The 16,066-nt window shown below is 40.8% G+C and overlaps 1 protein-coding gene and 1 pseudogene across 1 annotated transcript; both read left to right on the forward strand.

The window, feature by feature from the left end:
- Positions 1-5,276: 5,276 nt before the first annotated feature.
- Positions 5,277-7,662, forward strand: LOC139459716 (toll-like receptor 4; annotated as a pseudogene).
- A 4,882-nt stretch (positions 7,663-12,544) lies between these two features.
- Positions 12,545-15,064, forward strand: LOC139459712 (toll-like receptor 4). Its single transcript, XM_071241359.1, has one exon. The coding sequence runs from the start codon at positions 12,545-12,547 to the stop codon at positions 15,062-15,064; it is 2,520 nt and encodes an 839-aa protein (XP_071097460.1).
- The last annotated feature ends 1,002 nt before the right edge of the window (positions 15,065-16,066 follow it).

Below are 16,066 nucleotides of genomic sequence, written 5' to 3' on the forward strand. Positions count from 1 at the left end.
AACACCACCGACGACCGACCGCGTAGTGGTCGTCCTAGAGTCACAACTCATAGACAAGATCGGTTCATTATACGCCAACATCTGCAGAAACGATACCGAATGGCCGTCCTGCTCGTGTACCCATCCTGAGAGATCGTCACCGACAGGCCCGACTGCAATGGGCCAGGCAGCATCCAAATTGGCGTCAACAGCAATGGAGAAGAATCATCTTCACTGATGAAAGTCGCTACTGTGTTTCAACGGTGGATGGCAGAGTCAGCGCCTGGCGAAGGAGGGGCGAACGTTATGCTGATGCTTGTGTTATGGAACGAGACCCGTGGGTCGGCCCAAGCATCATTGTTTGGGGTGGAATCGGACTGAACCAGAGAGTGGGACCTCTGGTCTTTCAAAATATTGGTCCAGGCAGGGGTAATGGCCAGTGGTCCAGTGTCCCAGTCGTCTAAGGCGCCGCGATTCACTGTGCAGAGTTGCGTCCCTTGCCTACGCCTGAAACCTATGATTGTGGGTTCAAATCCCGGTTCGCCCCGATTATGTTTCTAGGTTTGTCAGCACCATACCCGTGCTCGTAGGTTTCACCGAAGTGGTAAACGTCTGAGACCTGCATCACTTGGGGCATTCCTCCCACATTAAGCTGACACGCCGCGATATAACTGGAATACTGTTAAAAGCTGCGTTAAGGTTGCGTCACAATGATCTAAAATGAAGTGTGATGCAATTGCATGCAAGACATATCTCATGTTAGGGTTAATACCTCAAGATAATAAAGATTAACATTATCAGCAACTTCCTGTACCACAGGCGGAAATAGGATCCGAGTTTGATTTTACACTACTCACGTGTTTTATGCACGCATCAACAGGAAACACATTTCTACGGAAGGAAATGTCACTGCTAACAATATTCCCCGAGAAATTGTTTGTAATGCACACGGTCATGTTGAGAATACAGTTACTGGGCGCATTCAAAGGATGTTTCGTTGTTGTTTAACGCCGCGCTCAGCAATATTCCCGCTACATGGCGGTGGTCATTGAATAATCGAATCTGGGCAAGACAATCCAGTGATTGACATCATGATCATCGATCCACGTAAATTGGATAAGATGACATGCTTTGTTTGTTTGTTACTTAACGCCGCAATATTCCAGCTATATGACGGCGGTCTGTAAATAATCGTGTCTGGACAAGACAATCCAGTGATTATCATCATGAGCATCGATCCACGCAGTTGGGATATCGTGTAAACGTCAAATTAAAGAATTATTCAAGTCTGGACCAGACAATCCATTGATTGATATTATGAGCATCGATCCTCGCATTGTGGGATCGAGGACATACAAAAACCAAGTCAGCGAGCCTGACCACCCGATCCCGTTAGTCGGCTTTTACGACACGCATGGGTTGCTGAAAATCTGTTCTACCCCGGACCTTCACGGGTCTGTTCTTTAGAATTGGTTTCAATATATTTTGTGTTTATGGGGGTATAAACGTAAAAACCGGTGTGCAAACTGTAAATCCGCGCATACCGTTTTGTCTAGACGGAATCGTACAGTTTGGCGTGTGTAATTGACTGGACCATGCGCGTAGTCGTCCCGACGTCCCAGAACTCCATGATACCAACACATTCTCGTAATATATATTCACAATTATGTATATGACATTTCGTATTGCCGATGATTGGAGACAACCTCTTGTAACATATCGTTGTAGTAACCTCCTACTGAGTGACACTCGTTAATCCGTACTTTACCGTTCCTCTGGGTGAACTGACCCGTGAAGATTCCGGGGTACAATAGGTCTTCAGCAACCCATGCTTGCCGTAAAGGGTGACTATGCTTGTCGTAAAAGGCGACTAATGGGATCGGGTGGTCAGGCTAGCTGACTTGGTTGGTACATGTCATTGATCCCAACTGCGTGGATCGATGCTCATGTTGTCAATCACTGGATCGTCTGGTCCAGACTTGATTATTTACAGACCGCCGTCATATAGCTGGAATATTGCTGAGTGCGGCGTAAAACAACAAACCAACCAACAATCCAATCACTAACGGGATCGGGTGGTCAGGCTCTCTGACTTGTTGGTGCATGTCATTGATCCCAACTGCTTGGATCGATGCTCATGTTGTCAATCACTGGATCGTCTGGTCCAGACTTGATTATTTACAGACAGCCGTCATATAGCTGGAATATTGCTGAGTGCGGCGTTAAACAACAAACCAACCAATCCATAGAGGGCAGCAGGTGGTTTATGATATGGTTTAAGTTATTCATAAAAAGATAGTTACAAACAATAACTGTTATTTGTAGATCAAAGGACGTTTCACACACTCAACAATGTATGCAAATGCTGTAGTCTGGTCTGCGATTGGCACTTTTATCAGCTTTAACTGCACTTGAATTGTCGGCACAGTAGAAAGAGACAAAGTTTTTTTTTAATCAGTCCCTGAGTCGTCTGAGAAATGTTCTAAACACAATCACGAAAATTTGTTTAGGTGCCAGTTTGGTCTCGGGTCGACAGATCTGACAGAAACCGAAGAAACATAACATTACAGTTCAGTAAACTACGGTTATAACGAACTCAAAGGGAGCACTAATTCAGTTCGTTATAAAAGAAGTTCGTTATAAGCATATATACAGCATATATGCAACAAATGGCAGGGACTAAAAATAAATTCGTTACATCGGTCAGTTCGTTATTTGCGTGTTCGTTATAAACGTAGTTTACTGTAAACTGGACACAATTTCCAGCTACACACTGGTCACTATTTCAGCAAAATAATCGTACTAAGTCAACAATCAGCGTAAAATAAAACTGATGGACAGCTGCAACGCATCACAAGATACTTTATATAATAGATCGACGTTGCAGCCAAGTCTACATTTGTCATGCACCGATGTTGGTTGGCTTGTTGGTTGGTTTGTTAGCTTTTAACGCCGCACTCAGCATTATTCCAGCTATATGACGGCGGTCTGTAAATAATCGAATCTGGACCAGACAATCCAGTGATTGATATCATTAGCATCGATCCACGCAATTGGGATCAATGACATGTATCAACCAAGTCAGCGAGCCTGACCACCCGATCCCATTCGTCGCCTTTTACGACAAGCATAGTCACCTTTTACAGCAAACATTGGTTGCTGAAGACCTATTCTACCCCGGATCTTCACGGGTTCCACTGTTGAGAAAAAGCCACCTGGAAGACTGCAGGTTAATAAATATCCTGTTTTTGAAAAAACATTCAGAGCAGCTTAGACCGGTATGACACTCATCATTTATACACGCAGGCAACAATAACTTAAGGTGTTATCACTGATTTCATAAAGTAACTTTGTTCCGTTGACGTCTTTCTTCTGCTGCTAGGAATATTTCGTTAGGGTTTTACATGAATACTACAATCAACTCCATTTTCAACTTAAAGTTCTAGACCGCTTCCGTGGGATAGTGGTAGAGTGGAAGGTCCGGGGCTCGATCCCCAGCCGCGTCATACCAAAAGACGTGGTACTTGTTGTTACCCTGTCTGGCGCTCGGCATTAAGAGGCTAAAACAAGGACTAGCCGGCTCGGAGTCAGTATACTGTGTCTGAGTGGGGTATTCATGTTAAACTGTGGCATGTTATCTCAGTGGGCTAGCACTATAAATCGGCATCAGCCCGGACTAGTACAAGCACACACACGCACGCACGCACGCACATGTGCATGCATGCACGTCGCTATATAAGTGCAATAATCTTTGATGCGACGTTAAACCCTATTTCACCTCACCTTAAAGTTCTAATAAGTCGGGATAGTTCTTAATTGCAATATTAGGTTTTACAAAATACATACCTTATTCTACGTAGTAACCGCGATAATTGCAAATGTACTGGCTTGTGAACAATCCCAATCAGCACCCCTTCCGATTGATCAATGTACACAAGACTTATTTATTCGTGTATAATACTCACTCGTGTGATAAATGCATCCTAAATTATGGGCAATTAAATTCTGGAAAATATATCTGTCGTGTATGATACGCACAAACTTTTCTTTTGTATCATTTCAGGCTGTCAGCATAAACCACGAAATTTACCATCTTTCAACCTCTGTTTTTTTTCTCAATACAAATTATATTCTAATAAGAGCCCTCTATTTTTAATTTTGAGAACGCCCCGGGCGCTTATTACATCGAATACGGTATGTAGTATGCTCCATTTGAAATGCGACTGATATTTGTATATTTTGGGGTAGGAGCAACAACTTAAACACGTCATAGCTGTTCAATCCTGAACGAAAGATCGAATGATCCACATATACTGATGACGTCACGCAGTGACATGGTACACACAGAGTAAGCGTATTAACAATACCACGTGCTTCTACGGCACACAAAATATACAGTAATAATATTCGAAGTACTGCACAGTGTATAATAATGAGTGAGTGACAGAGCATGGTTTTACGTCGTTTTCAGGAATATTCCAGCACTATCACGGTGGAGAACGCTGGAAATGGTACTGCATCCCAAGTATGCACCCATGTAGGGAATCTAACCCAGGGCTTCAGCGTGACAAGCGAACGATTAAACCACTAGGCTAACCTCACCGCCCCTGACAATAATGAACAGTTTAATCCAAACTATGGTAAAAACAGAATTACAATGGCTTGCAGCGGACTGTCCTTGTGTGTGTGATTAAAGTCAACTCCGTAGTGTTATTACTGTCTGCTGAAAATTTGTATTTCGTAGTTTCTACACTTAAATATTGAACACATCATCATCATCCAAACTAGAGGAGTTATGAGAAGTTATCATTACATCTGCAACCAAGGTAACCTGATGACATTTTCAAAAGTAAAAGTCAAAGGTCAAATCGGCATGTTGGTCTGCTTTCTTTGACAGGATATCCTCGCTTATTGAATGATTGTCTGGTTCAGACTCAGTTATATTACAGATCGCCGTCATAAAGCTGGAATATTGCTGAGTGCGGAGTTAAACAACAAACAAACAAACTCTTTGTCCTCTGCACAGTCAGATATACATACATGTACATTATTATGCTTTTTTTATTTGTTTGTTGTTTAACGCCACACTCAGCAATATTCCAGCTTTATGACGGCGATCTGTGATATAATTGAGTCTGAACCAGATAATCCAGGGATTGATATAATGAGCATCGATGCACGCAACTGAGATACGATGACATGTATCAATCACGTCAGCGAGCCTGACCTCCCGATCCTGTTTATCGCCTTTGTTTTAAGAACACAATCTGTTTAACCTGATCTTATTCTTGCAGGCAATGACAAGAAACGCCTTCCTCACAGTAGTGACGCTCTGGCTGGTCGTCTTAGGGTTGCCATGTTTAACCACGAAAAAATGACATTAACAGATGCAAGTATGCGGAGACCGATCGAGATGTAGTTGCCAACTGTTCGAACAGAAACTTCACTGATGTGCCCCAAGGATTTGCTGAAAACGTGACTTGTCATAGAATGAAATAACAAGCATTGAGAAGATGTCCTTTCCTTATCGTCTGAAGGTACACACACTCAGTATGTATTGTAATAGTCTCACTCATCTAGAAAGAGATTCACTCAAGAACTTACCACACCTTTCGAAACTTGACCTCAGAGGAAACAAGATAAACTGTACGTCTTCATCATTACCGCCAGGCCTCTTCAGAGATCTTCCAATAAAACGCCATTTTTTGAGTGACATGAACATTAAACAGATTTATTATGATTTGGAGTATGCAGAGGAGACATTTCTTGAACTTGCTATCGACTCTCCTCCAAACCCAACATTTGGTGTCGGATTTGTCAGTATGACACATTTACACACTTTAACAATTCAAGTTTGTCAAACAGGAATCCTAAATACCAGTGCATTTGACGTTTTTGCAAAGGTTAATCTTACAGCATTTCAGATAAATGCATGTAATAAGGGTGAGATAGATAGAAACAACTTATCTGTTTCCATATTTAGATATCTTAGATATTAGGAACACAGTCCACACTGATTTATCTAAGCGATTGGTAAATCTAAATAATTATGAAAATGCATCCATGCGACGAATTTCTTTCATAGCAAACACCGCAAGATATGGAGTCAGAATTGACCAATGTTTCACGCTATCCACAAATGATACACGTTTTCTTGTCACAATGTGTGTTTCATAAGTTTATCTTGTAGGCAACAGAATACGAATCATTCAGAGAGGTTCTCTGACTCAACCTCCATTTTCCCAATGCCTTCGTTTTTTAGATCTCAGTCACAACATGATCCTGGAGAAGTATGGTCTCCTTCACTCTCTTTCTGTATTCACAATTTGGCTTCATTTCACTGTGTACAAAACGAGAAAGATCCTAAACAAGCTAATGACCAAATATACAATTTCTTTGACTCACATTCAATTTTTCAAGATACAAATGAGATGGTATGGCCAAGAAATGACCCTCAAACATGTGTTTTCTCGGTCAGTGCTGAGACACGAGACAGTGAAGTCAATCCTCAAAGTGAAAGTAGTGCCACAGTGTTGGTATTTACACGAAAGCTTACCTCACTTTATTTTGCACCAGCATTTAAACTTTTTGTTGATATAGACGCTGATTTGGCCTTTCGTGGAACTGATAATGGTTAAACATAGTATTTTCTAGTTGTTTGGTATGTGCAAAAAATGTTGATATCTCTGAACTGAAGAACCTTCAAAGTTTGGAAATTTCCGGAAATGGATTTATTGGATCCCCAAAGACATTGATGAAATCCTTTCCAAGCATTCAAAAACTATCATTAAATCGTATCACAAAGGGATTTATGTGTATTGTTTACAACATAGAATCGATATTGGGCCAATTTCAACATCTTCAGAACCAGCCCCAGTTAGATAATGTCCTTTCCGATTTGCCAAGAAATGTGGAGAAAATATTAGATATTAGACTAATAGATGTCTCGTATAACTCAATAAAAGAGCTGAGTGTGGGAACAAGAAACAGATTAGACACTGTAACTCAAAAGAAACATATATCGGTTAATCTGCAAGGGAATGTGGGTGTGGTTCTCTTGAATTTATTTCATGAGCAGTGGATACAAAGGTACGGCTCATTGAAAGGACATATTACATGTGTCGAATTGATAATGGGAAAATAATTCACTTAACAAATTTTGTAGATTCATACATGAAAGTGTGGAGGTCGTGCATTGCTTTCGTTTCACTTGTATTTCAATTTGTCTTGTTTCCCTTTTTTATTAGGTTTGGACTTTCAACGACATTTTAAGTAGGGTGTATTTGTCTACCATTCATCAAAGGACGACCGTCGGTGGGTGTGTTGCCTTGAAGCAAAAGCTGGAAGGTGAAAGAGATCTTCGTCTTTGTATTCCGGACAGAGACTTCGAGCCCGGAGTCTACACGTGTGAGGAGGTTCTGGGTGCCATCAACAACAGCTGGAAGACTATAATCTATCTGACTCAGACCTTCCTGGAAGCCGAGCTCTGTTCCTTCGGGCTTTCTTCTGCCGTTTATCTTGATGATAATCTGAAATCTGACAGATTTATCATCCTCTATTCGGGCGCGATCTTCCGTCATCCATTGCCACCTATCAATAATCAACTTCTGGATGAAGATAACAGGTTTCCTTTGGAGTTCCTTTTGGGATCAGCTTCACAGCAGGATATTGTGTAAGAATTAACAATAACAATGGTGTGTCTGGTGACGGAAGTAATGTAATGGCATTTATCAAAAGGGTAAACCAGAAGATCATACCAGGCTGTGCCGAATTGCGTCACTTGGGCACGCCAGAAACCTTTGATTGTTGGTTGGAATCCCGGTTCGCCCTGACAACACCACACCCGTGCTCGTGGGTTTCACCAAAGTGTTAAACGCATTAGAAGGTTTCTGAAGACCTATTCATCCTCGGATCTTCACGGGTCTAATGATAAGCACCCCTGTGTTAATAATATACTTAGAATAATGGTTTATCTTACATATTGTTTAAATGCATTTTACATATTATTTAATTTCTTTCTGTTTATGCTTATACATATGCTTTATTTTATATAATATGCTGCTTTGAAATAACCTATTTTTTTTCATTTTAAGAAACGCGTTAAAGCGTATTGCTGGTCTGAACTTGAAGTACATTTGACAATATAATATAAAATGCTAATGCAATTACCAGTCTTGATTATCCATCGCAAACAGATTCCATTTTGGACGTAAAGGGCAAAATAGTTGTGACAATATATGGACGGTCCACTGAAAATCAGTGATGACACCAGCTGTTCCTGAAAGGGACCTAGCGGCAGCACCCGCCATTCACACAATTTGTATAATAATTATTTTTTGCCAGTAGTACCCACCCTTCACACAATGTATATACGAATGTAAGTAATTACTGCCTGACGCCGCACGGTGGTTCTTCTGCCATGCGACGGCGCCCTTTACACAAACCTGATCGATTAACCGGAAAATCCAAGGACACGATAATGCATTTACTGATTTGTTGAAACTAATAAAATCGATGTGTTAATTTTGAATTATGTCTCCTGTGTACAAGTGCAGATATTTGCAGCTTATAAGTAAACAAAAACGTTGACGAAATATATTCGTTTTGCAAAACAGTGGGGGACAGTTTTGATGTCTCGGCACGCCAGAAACCTATGATTGTGGGTGCGAATCCCGGTTCGCCCTGATTATGTTTCAAGGTTTGTCAACACCATACCCGTGCTCGTGGGTTTCACCGAAGTGGTAAACGTCTGAGATTTGTATCTCTTCGGGCTTTCCTCCCACAGTAAGCTAACACGCCGTGATATAACTGGAATACTGTTAAAAGCTGCGTTTAACCCAACTCACTCGCTCACTCACTGAAAACGGATGTGTTATGCTCAGGAATTTTCATCGAGTATTCACGATGTGGCATTTCATAGTGTTTGATATCATTCGAGGTGAGGTGAAATGCGGCTTAACGTCGCGTCCAAGATTATTGCACTTACATAGCGACGCGCATGCACGTGTGTGTGTGGCTGCTTGTACTAGTCCGGACTGATGCCGATTTATAGTGCTAGCACACTGAGATACCATGCCGAAGTTTAACATGAATACCCCCAGTCGACCAGTCCTTGTTTGAGCCCCTTAATGCCGAGCGCCAAACAGAGTAACAACAAGTACCATCTGTTAACGTCTTTTGATATGACGCAGCCGGGGATCGAACACCGGACCTTCCGCTCTCCGGGGGACGCTTTACCATTAGACCAAGAAGGCGGTTTGATATCATTCGAAGGTGAACATTGCTGATAATAGGAGAAAACTTCCTTGAGAAACCGGTAACGTAACATTGCCGTCACATTCTACACAGTGAAACCCCGTTAATCCAGACACTACCCTTCACTGTGAAATCCTTTGAATAAACTAAATTCAGGATAAACGAATCAGTCTGTACATAGTTATGTCATTAAATAGTAACATTCTCAATAGATATGATTCAATTACCGGGTTTCCGGATTAATGAGGTTCCGACTAAGCATGTTTCGCTGTTTCAAAATGTTTCATACATGTAGATTTGGCTAATTATGTGAGTACGTTAAAAATATCTGTCAGCACGGAAAATAAAATCAAAACAGGAAATAAATCACTTTTCCAATTCAAGTCGCGTCTGTTTCACTCCGCAAGGAAGTTAGACGGTAACTTTAGGCAAGTGCTTCGTTTGCAAAAAGCGGTATTAAAAGGTGAGTACAACTGAAACAATCATTATAACGACCAGCTACCGGCCACTGGTTGCATGGGGTTGACGATTGAGTTAACGCTGGCTTTCGCAGTACAACGCTCATTAGAAAACTAACCTGGCAGATCAAATTCAAATGGTTATGCTGACAACCAAATGTGACTTCCGGGTTTGTTAAGCGACCTTTCAGCATTTGTATGGTTACAAAAGCATAATTACTCATCTACACGAAGTCCACAAGATTGTATGTATGCCTTAGAATGTGATTTCCAAATAGTCTTATATTGTAGTCTGTTAATCGCTTTACGCCACACAGCATCATTCAAGCTTTATCATGGCAGCCTGTACATATTCAAGTCTTGCCCCGACAGGCCAGAGGGACCTATCCTGTCCACGAGATCACGTACACTTGTTTATTGACATGATCAGATTGAAACCGGTCATGTCACATGTACGTGTATCCTCGTGTTTGTCGATGCTGACAGAATCCTATACTTCATGGAAAATGGCACACTGCCTTACTAAAACAAGCGTTTCCTCGATTGGTTGGTTGGTTTGTTGTTTAATGCCGCACTCAGCAATATTCCAGCTATATGACGGCGGTCTGTAAATAATCGAGTCTTGAAGAGACAATCCAGTGATTGATATCATGAGCATCGATCCACGCAATTGGGATCGATGACATGCATCAACCAAGTCAGCGAGCCTGAACACCCGATCCCGCTTTTTACGACAAGCATAGTCGCCGTTTACGGCAAGCATGGGTTGCTGAAGACCTATTCTACCCCCGAATCTTCACGGGTCGCGCGTTTGCTCGATCACAAACGTGATAGTAGTGTATCGCTGCCTCTGCATTTTAAACGTGTGCACATTCTATTGTAAATCACCAGCACACACACTGGCTGCGCCATGCTGTGGGAGCCAGTATTCCGCTTGTGTAGGATATTTAATGGGGAAGGGTGGGCTTAGATCACCTGACACACTTCTCATTAGGTTTACTGCAAATGCCCTTCACAAGCTACACACAGAGTAAATCAAGTCCTGTTCACAAAGCCGGGTAGCATATTTAGTTTCTGGTATTCTGTTCATACGGGTAGGGCATCTGTAACAGTGTGCGGGGTTATATCATAATTTGTGATTGTGTGTGGTTAAAAGCCGCTACGAATATTACAGTCGAACCTCGTTGTGTCGAACTCCCGGTTGTCTCGAATGGGAGACCCAAGTGTCCAAAAAACCTTCTTTCACGACGATAGAGATTGACGTGAGGGTGTATTCTGGTATGTCACTGTATTTAAAGATCTTTGGTAGACGTCATAGTACTAAATGACGTCATCAATGAGATGAGTTAGAAATTGAGGAAGATATATATATATATATATATATATGTATATATATATGCGCACGAATGTATCAGTTTAATCCAAACTAAGCACAATAATGTACAGAAATTATGATAATGTTTTAAAGATGAAAGTGCTAAAAAAATATTGTTTGGAAAGTGTTAAATATTATTCATAATATTTTCATACGAAACTGCTAACACGGTTTCTCCTTTCAGTCAAGTGTGAATTTCCGCGGTAGAAGTAAATGTACATTATGTCACAGAACGCAAAATAAACCACTTCTATACAAAGCATCAGGGTCATTCTGACACCTGCAGCCCAAGTGAAACTAGCCCATTTTTAACAACGTGTGCCGGGACAACAAGAAGGCTAACAGATGTTATATATACTAGTTTATATATATCTTCCCACAACATAACAACACTGTGAAGATCCGGGGTAATATAGGTCTCCAGCAACCCATGCTTGCCGTAAAAGGCGACATGCTTGTTTGTTGTTTAACGCCGCACTCAGCAATATTCCAGCTATATGGCGGCGGTCTGTAAATATTCGAGTCTGGACCAAACAATCCAGTGATTGCCATCATGAGCATCGACCCACGCAATTGGGGTAGGATCACATAATCAACCAAGTCACCAAGCCTGACCACCCGATCCCATTAGTAGCGTCTTACAACAAGCATAGTCGCCTTTTATGGCAATCATGGGTTGCTGAAGACCTATCCTACCCCGGATCTTCACGGGTCAGAAACAAAGAACTAGAAAGTCATATGGTTCTAGCTCAGTTAATAACAAAATTATCAGTTTGTGTTAATTTTTATCCCGTTTATGAATACATTTTTTCATCGCATAACAAACAGCCCCCGATGTAAAAAAGCTTTTAGTACTTCCTGTTCGGATTATCTTACTTCTGGGTTCAAAAACACATTTTTACTTCAATAAAACTTTAAATATAAAAGTTCCTTGTTTCTAGTTTTGATCTGTAAATAATCGAGTCTGGACAAGGCATCCAGTGATTGACATCATGAGCATCAATCAACAGAAGTGGGATCAATAATGTGCATCAACCAAGTCAGTGAACCTAACCACCCGATCCCGTTAGTGGCATACCCAGTAACATATGTTTGTACACGATTTTGGTAAGGGTTTTGTCGCTTTTTATTATCATTATTAATATGAGTAGTAGTAGTTGGTTGGTTGGTTTGTTGTTTAACGCCGCACTGAGCAATATACCAGTTATATATGACGGCAGTCTGTAAATAATCGAGTCAGGACCAGACAATCCAGTGATTAATATCATGAGCATCGATCCACGCAACTGGGATCGATGACATGCATCAACCAAGTCAGCGAGCCTGACCATCCGATCCCGTTAATCGCCTTTTACGACAAGCATAGTCACCCTTTATGGCAAGCATGGGTTGCTGAAGACCTATTCTACCCCGGAATCTTCACGGGTCCTGTAGTATAGAACACATCCTCTTTAAGATAATTTCTTTCTTTCAGGCAATGACAAGGAACTCCTTTCTTGAAATGCTGACTATTTGGCTGGTCGTCTTAGGGTTTCCCTGTTCGGCCAAGATGTACGATTTCATCAGCTGCATTTACGATGAGAACGATCGAGATGTAGTTGCCAACTGTTCGAACAGAAGCTTCACTGATGTGCCCCAAGGATTTGCTGAAAACGTGACTGTCATTGACTTGTCACAGAATGAAATAACAAGCATTGAGAAGATGTCCTTTCCTTATCGTCTGATGGTACACACACTCAGTATGTATTGTAATAGTCTTACTCATCTAGACAGAGATTCACTCAAGAACTTACCACACCTTTCGAAACTTGACCTCAGAGGAAACAAGATAAACTGTACGTCTTCATCATTACCGAAAGGCCTCTTCAGAGATATTCCACTAAAACGTCTTTTATTGAGTGACATGAACATTAAACAGATTCATGATGATTTGGAGTATGCAGAGGAAACATTTCTTGATCTCAATCAACTCGAAGAACTTGCTATTGATTCTCCTCCAAACCCAACATTTGGTGTCGGATTTGGCAATTTGACAAATTTACGCAATTTAACTATTAGATTTTGTCAAAAGAATAGCCTTAATACAAGTGCATTTGAGGTTTTCACAAAATTTAATCTTACAGCATTTCAGATAAATGCATGTAATAAGGGGCAGGTAGATACAAATATAACTGATGTGTTTCCATATTTAGATATCTTAGATATTAGGAACACAGACCACACTGATTTATCCCAGCGATTGGTAAATCTAAATAATTATGAAAATGCATCCATGCAACGAATTTCTTTCATAGCAAACACCGCAAGATATGGAGTCAGTATTCAGCAATGTTTCAAGCTATCCACAAAGGATACACGTTTTCTTGTCACAATGTGTGTTTCAGAAGTGTATCTTGTAGGCAACAGAATACGAATAATTGAGGGAGGAGCTTTGATTCATCCTCCATTTTCCCAATGCCTTCGTGTTTTAGATCTCAGTCACAACATGATTCTGGAAGAGTATGATCTATTTCAATCCCTTTTCTTTTACACACATTTGGCATCATTTCACTTTGAACAACACGAGATAGATCTTAAACAATATAATGACTATATATACAATTTCTTTGACTCACATTCAATTTTTCAAGATACAAATGAGATGGTATGGCCAGGAAGGGAACCTCAGACATGTGTTTTCTCGGTCAGTGCTGAGATTCGAGGGAGTGAAGTCAATCCCCAAAGTGAAAGTAGTGCCACAGCGTATCTGATGTTATTTCCACGAAACCTAACCTCACTTTATTTTGCACCGGCATTAAGACCTTTTGTTGATATGAAACATGATGTGCATTTCCTTGGTTCTGAAAAGTGGTCAAAAGTCGTATTTGTTAATTGTTCAGTAGTTGCATATAATGTTGGTGTCTTTGGACTGAATAACCTTCAAAGCTTGGAAATTTCCGGAAATGGATTTATTGGACAACCAACGACATTGATGAAATCCTTTCCCAACATTAAAAATCTATCATTAAACCATATCACAAAGGGATTTAAGGGTATTGCTGACAACATAGAATCGGTATTGGGGCACTTTCAACATCTTCAGAACCTGCATCTGAAGAATAATGACCTTTTTGATTTGCCAAGAAATGTGGAGAAAATAACAAATATCAGATTAATAGATGTCTCGTATAACTCAATAAAAGAGCTGAGTGTGGGAACACGAAAGAGATTAGACGCTGTGGCTCAGAAGAAAAATATATCAGTTAATCTTCGAGGGAATGTTCTGTCATGTGGGTGTGGTTCTCTTGAATTCATTTCATGGTCAGTGGATTCACTCGTAGATTTCATTGACATTGATCATTACATGTGTCGAAATGATAATGGGGAAATTATTCACTTAATGAATATTGCAGATTCATACATGAAAATGTGGAGGTCGTGCGTTTCTTTCTTTTGGCTTTTATTTTCAATATGTCTTTTTTTCCTTCTTATCTTAGGATTTTCTTTAAGTCTTCATATTGCAAGAAATGTAAATTTGTTAAAGCGATGGAGTGTCAAATGGTTAGGTTTGGACTTCCAACAACATTTTAAGTATGATGTATTTGTCTACCATTCATCAAAGGACGACCGTCGGTGGGTGTGTAGCACCTTGAAGCAAAAGCTGGAAGATGAAAGAGATCTTCGTCTCTGTATTCCGGACAGAGACTTCGAGCCCGGAGTCTACACGTGTGAGGAGGTTCTGGGTGCCATCAACAACAGCTGGAAGACTATAATCTATCTGACTCAGACCTTCCTGGAAGACGAGCTCTGTTCCTTCAGGCTTTCTTCTGCCGTTTATCTTGGCGATAATCTGAAATCTGACAGATTTATCATCCTTTTTTCGGACGCGGTCTTCCGTCATCCATTGCCACCTATCATTAATCAACTTCTGGATGAAGATAACAGGTTTCCTTTGGAAGAATTTCATAAGAGTTCCCTATGGGATCAGCTTCACAGCAGGATACTGAGTAAGGATTAAGAATCGCAAAGGAGCGTCTGGTGACGGATTCAAGCAGTGTATAGAGCGGATACGCCTAAGGATCACTGAACATTGTTATGTAGTGTTACTGATAATTGCATACGTTTTTGTAAATGTATGTCAGAATAAATTGCTCACACTAGACTTATTGTAAAATAATCTGTGCTCCTAAAACATAACATGTTTCAGGTGATTATCGTTACACAGTGACTGGGGTTAGCGATAATATCAAGTTAATCATGAAATGTAAATTGTCTAATGATAAACCCCGTTAGGCCTTACTCATTCCGGTTAAAGGGACTGTTTCGATGTATCTGCTGTGTTTTAAACATTGTTAATGTAATTATTATTTGCGGTTTCGTTTTGATTTTTGTTTACATTGTACATTGTTTACATTTTTATGGGGTGAGATGCGAGGTTACTTTACCCTCTGGCGTTGCCGTTGGATGTCTGAGGCATATTCTGGGTGTCACCTATTGAACAGGTTGTGCAAAAGAGGTTTTACTCCCTCACCACTTTTTATTCCATGACATTTTGTTTGTTTGTTGTTAAAACCGCACTTAGCAATATTCCAGTTATGTGACGGCCGTCTGTAAATAATCGTGTCTGGGCCAGACAATCCAGTGATTGATATCATGAGCATCGATTCACGCAATTGGTTCGTTGGTTGGCTGGTTGGTTTGTTGTTTAACGCCGCACTCAGTAATATTCCATATATGACGGCGGTCTGAAAGTAATCGAGACCAAACAATCCAGTCATTGATATCATGAGCATCAATCCACACAATTGGGACAAGATTGCATGCATCAAATCAAGTCAGCGAGCCTAACCACCCCAATAGGTAGAATAGGTCTTCAGCAACCCATGCCTGCCGTAAAAGGCGACTAACGGTATCGGGTGGTCAGGCTCGCTGACTTGGTTGATGCATGTCATCGATCCCAATTGCGTGGATCGATGCTCATGATATCAGTCACTGGACTGTCTGGTCCAGGCTCGATTAT

Source organism: Haliotis cracherodii, unplaced genomic scaffold, assembly GCF_022045235.1.
Source record: "Haliotis cracherodii isolate W230 unplaced genomic scaffold, xgHalCrac1.p SCAF_13, whole genome shotgun sequence".
Taxonomy (NCBI): domain Eukaryota; kingdom Metazoa; phylum Mollusca; class Gastropoda; order Lepetellida; family Haliotidae; genus Haliotis; species Haliotis cracherodii.

What these genes read in the sequence shown, in the direction of transcription:
- LOC139459712 (XM_071241359.1), top strand. Translation starts at nt 12,545, where the DNA reads ATGACAAGGAACTCCTTTCTTGAAATGCTGACTATTTGGCTGGTCGTC.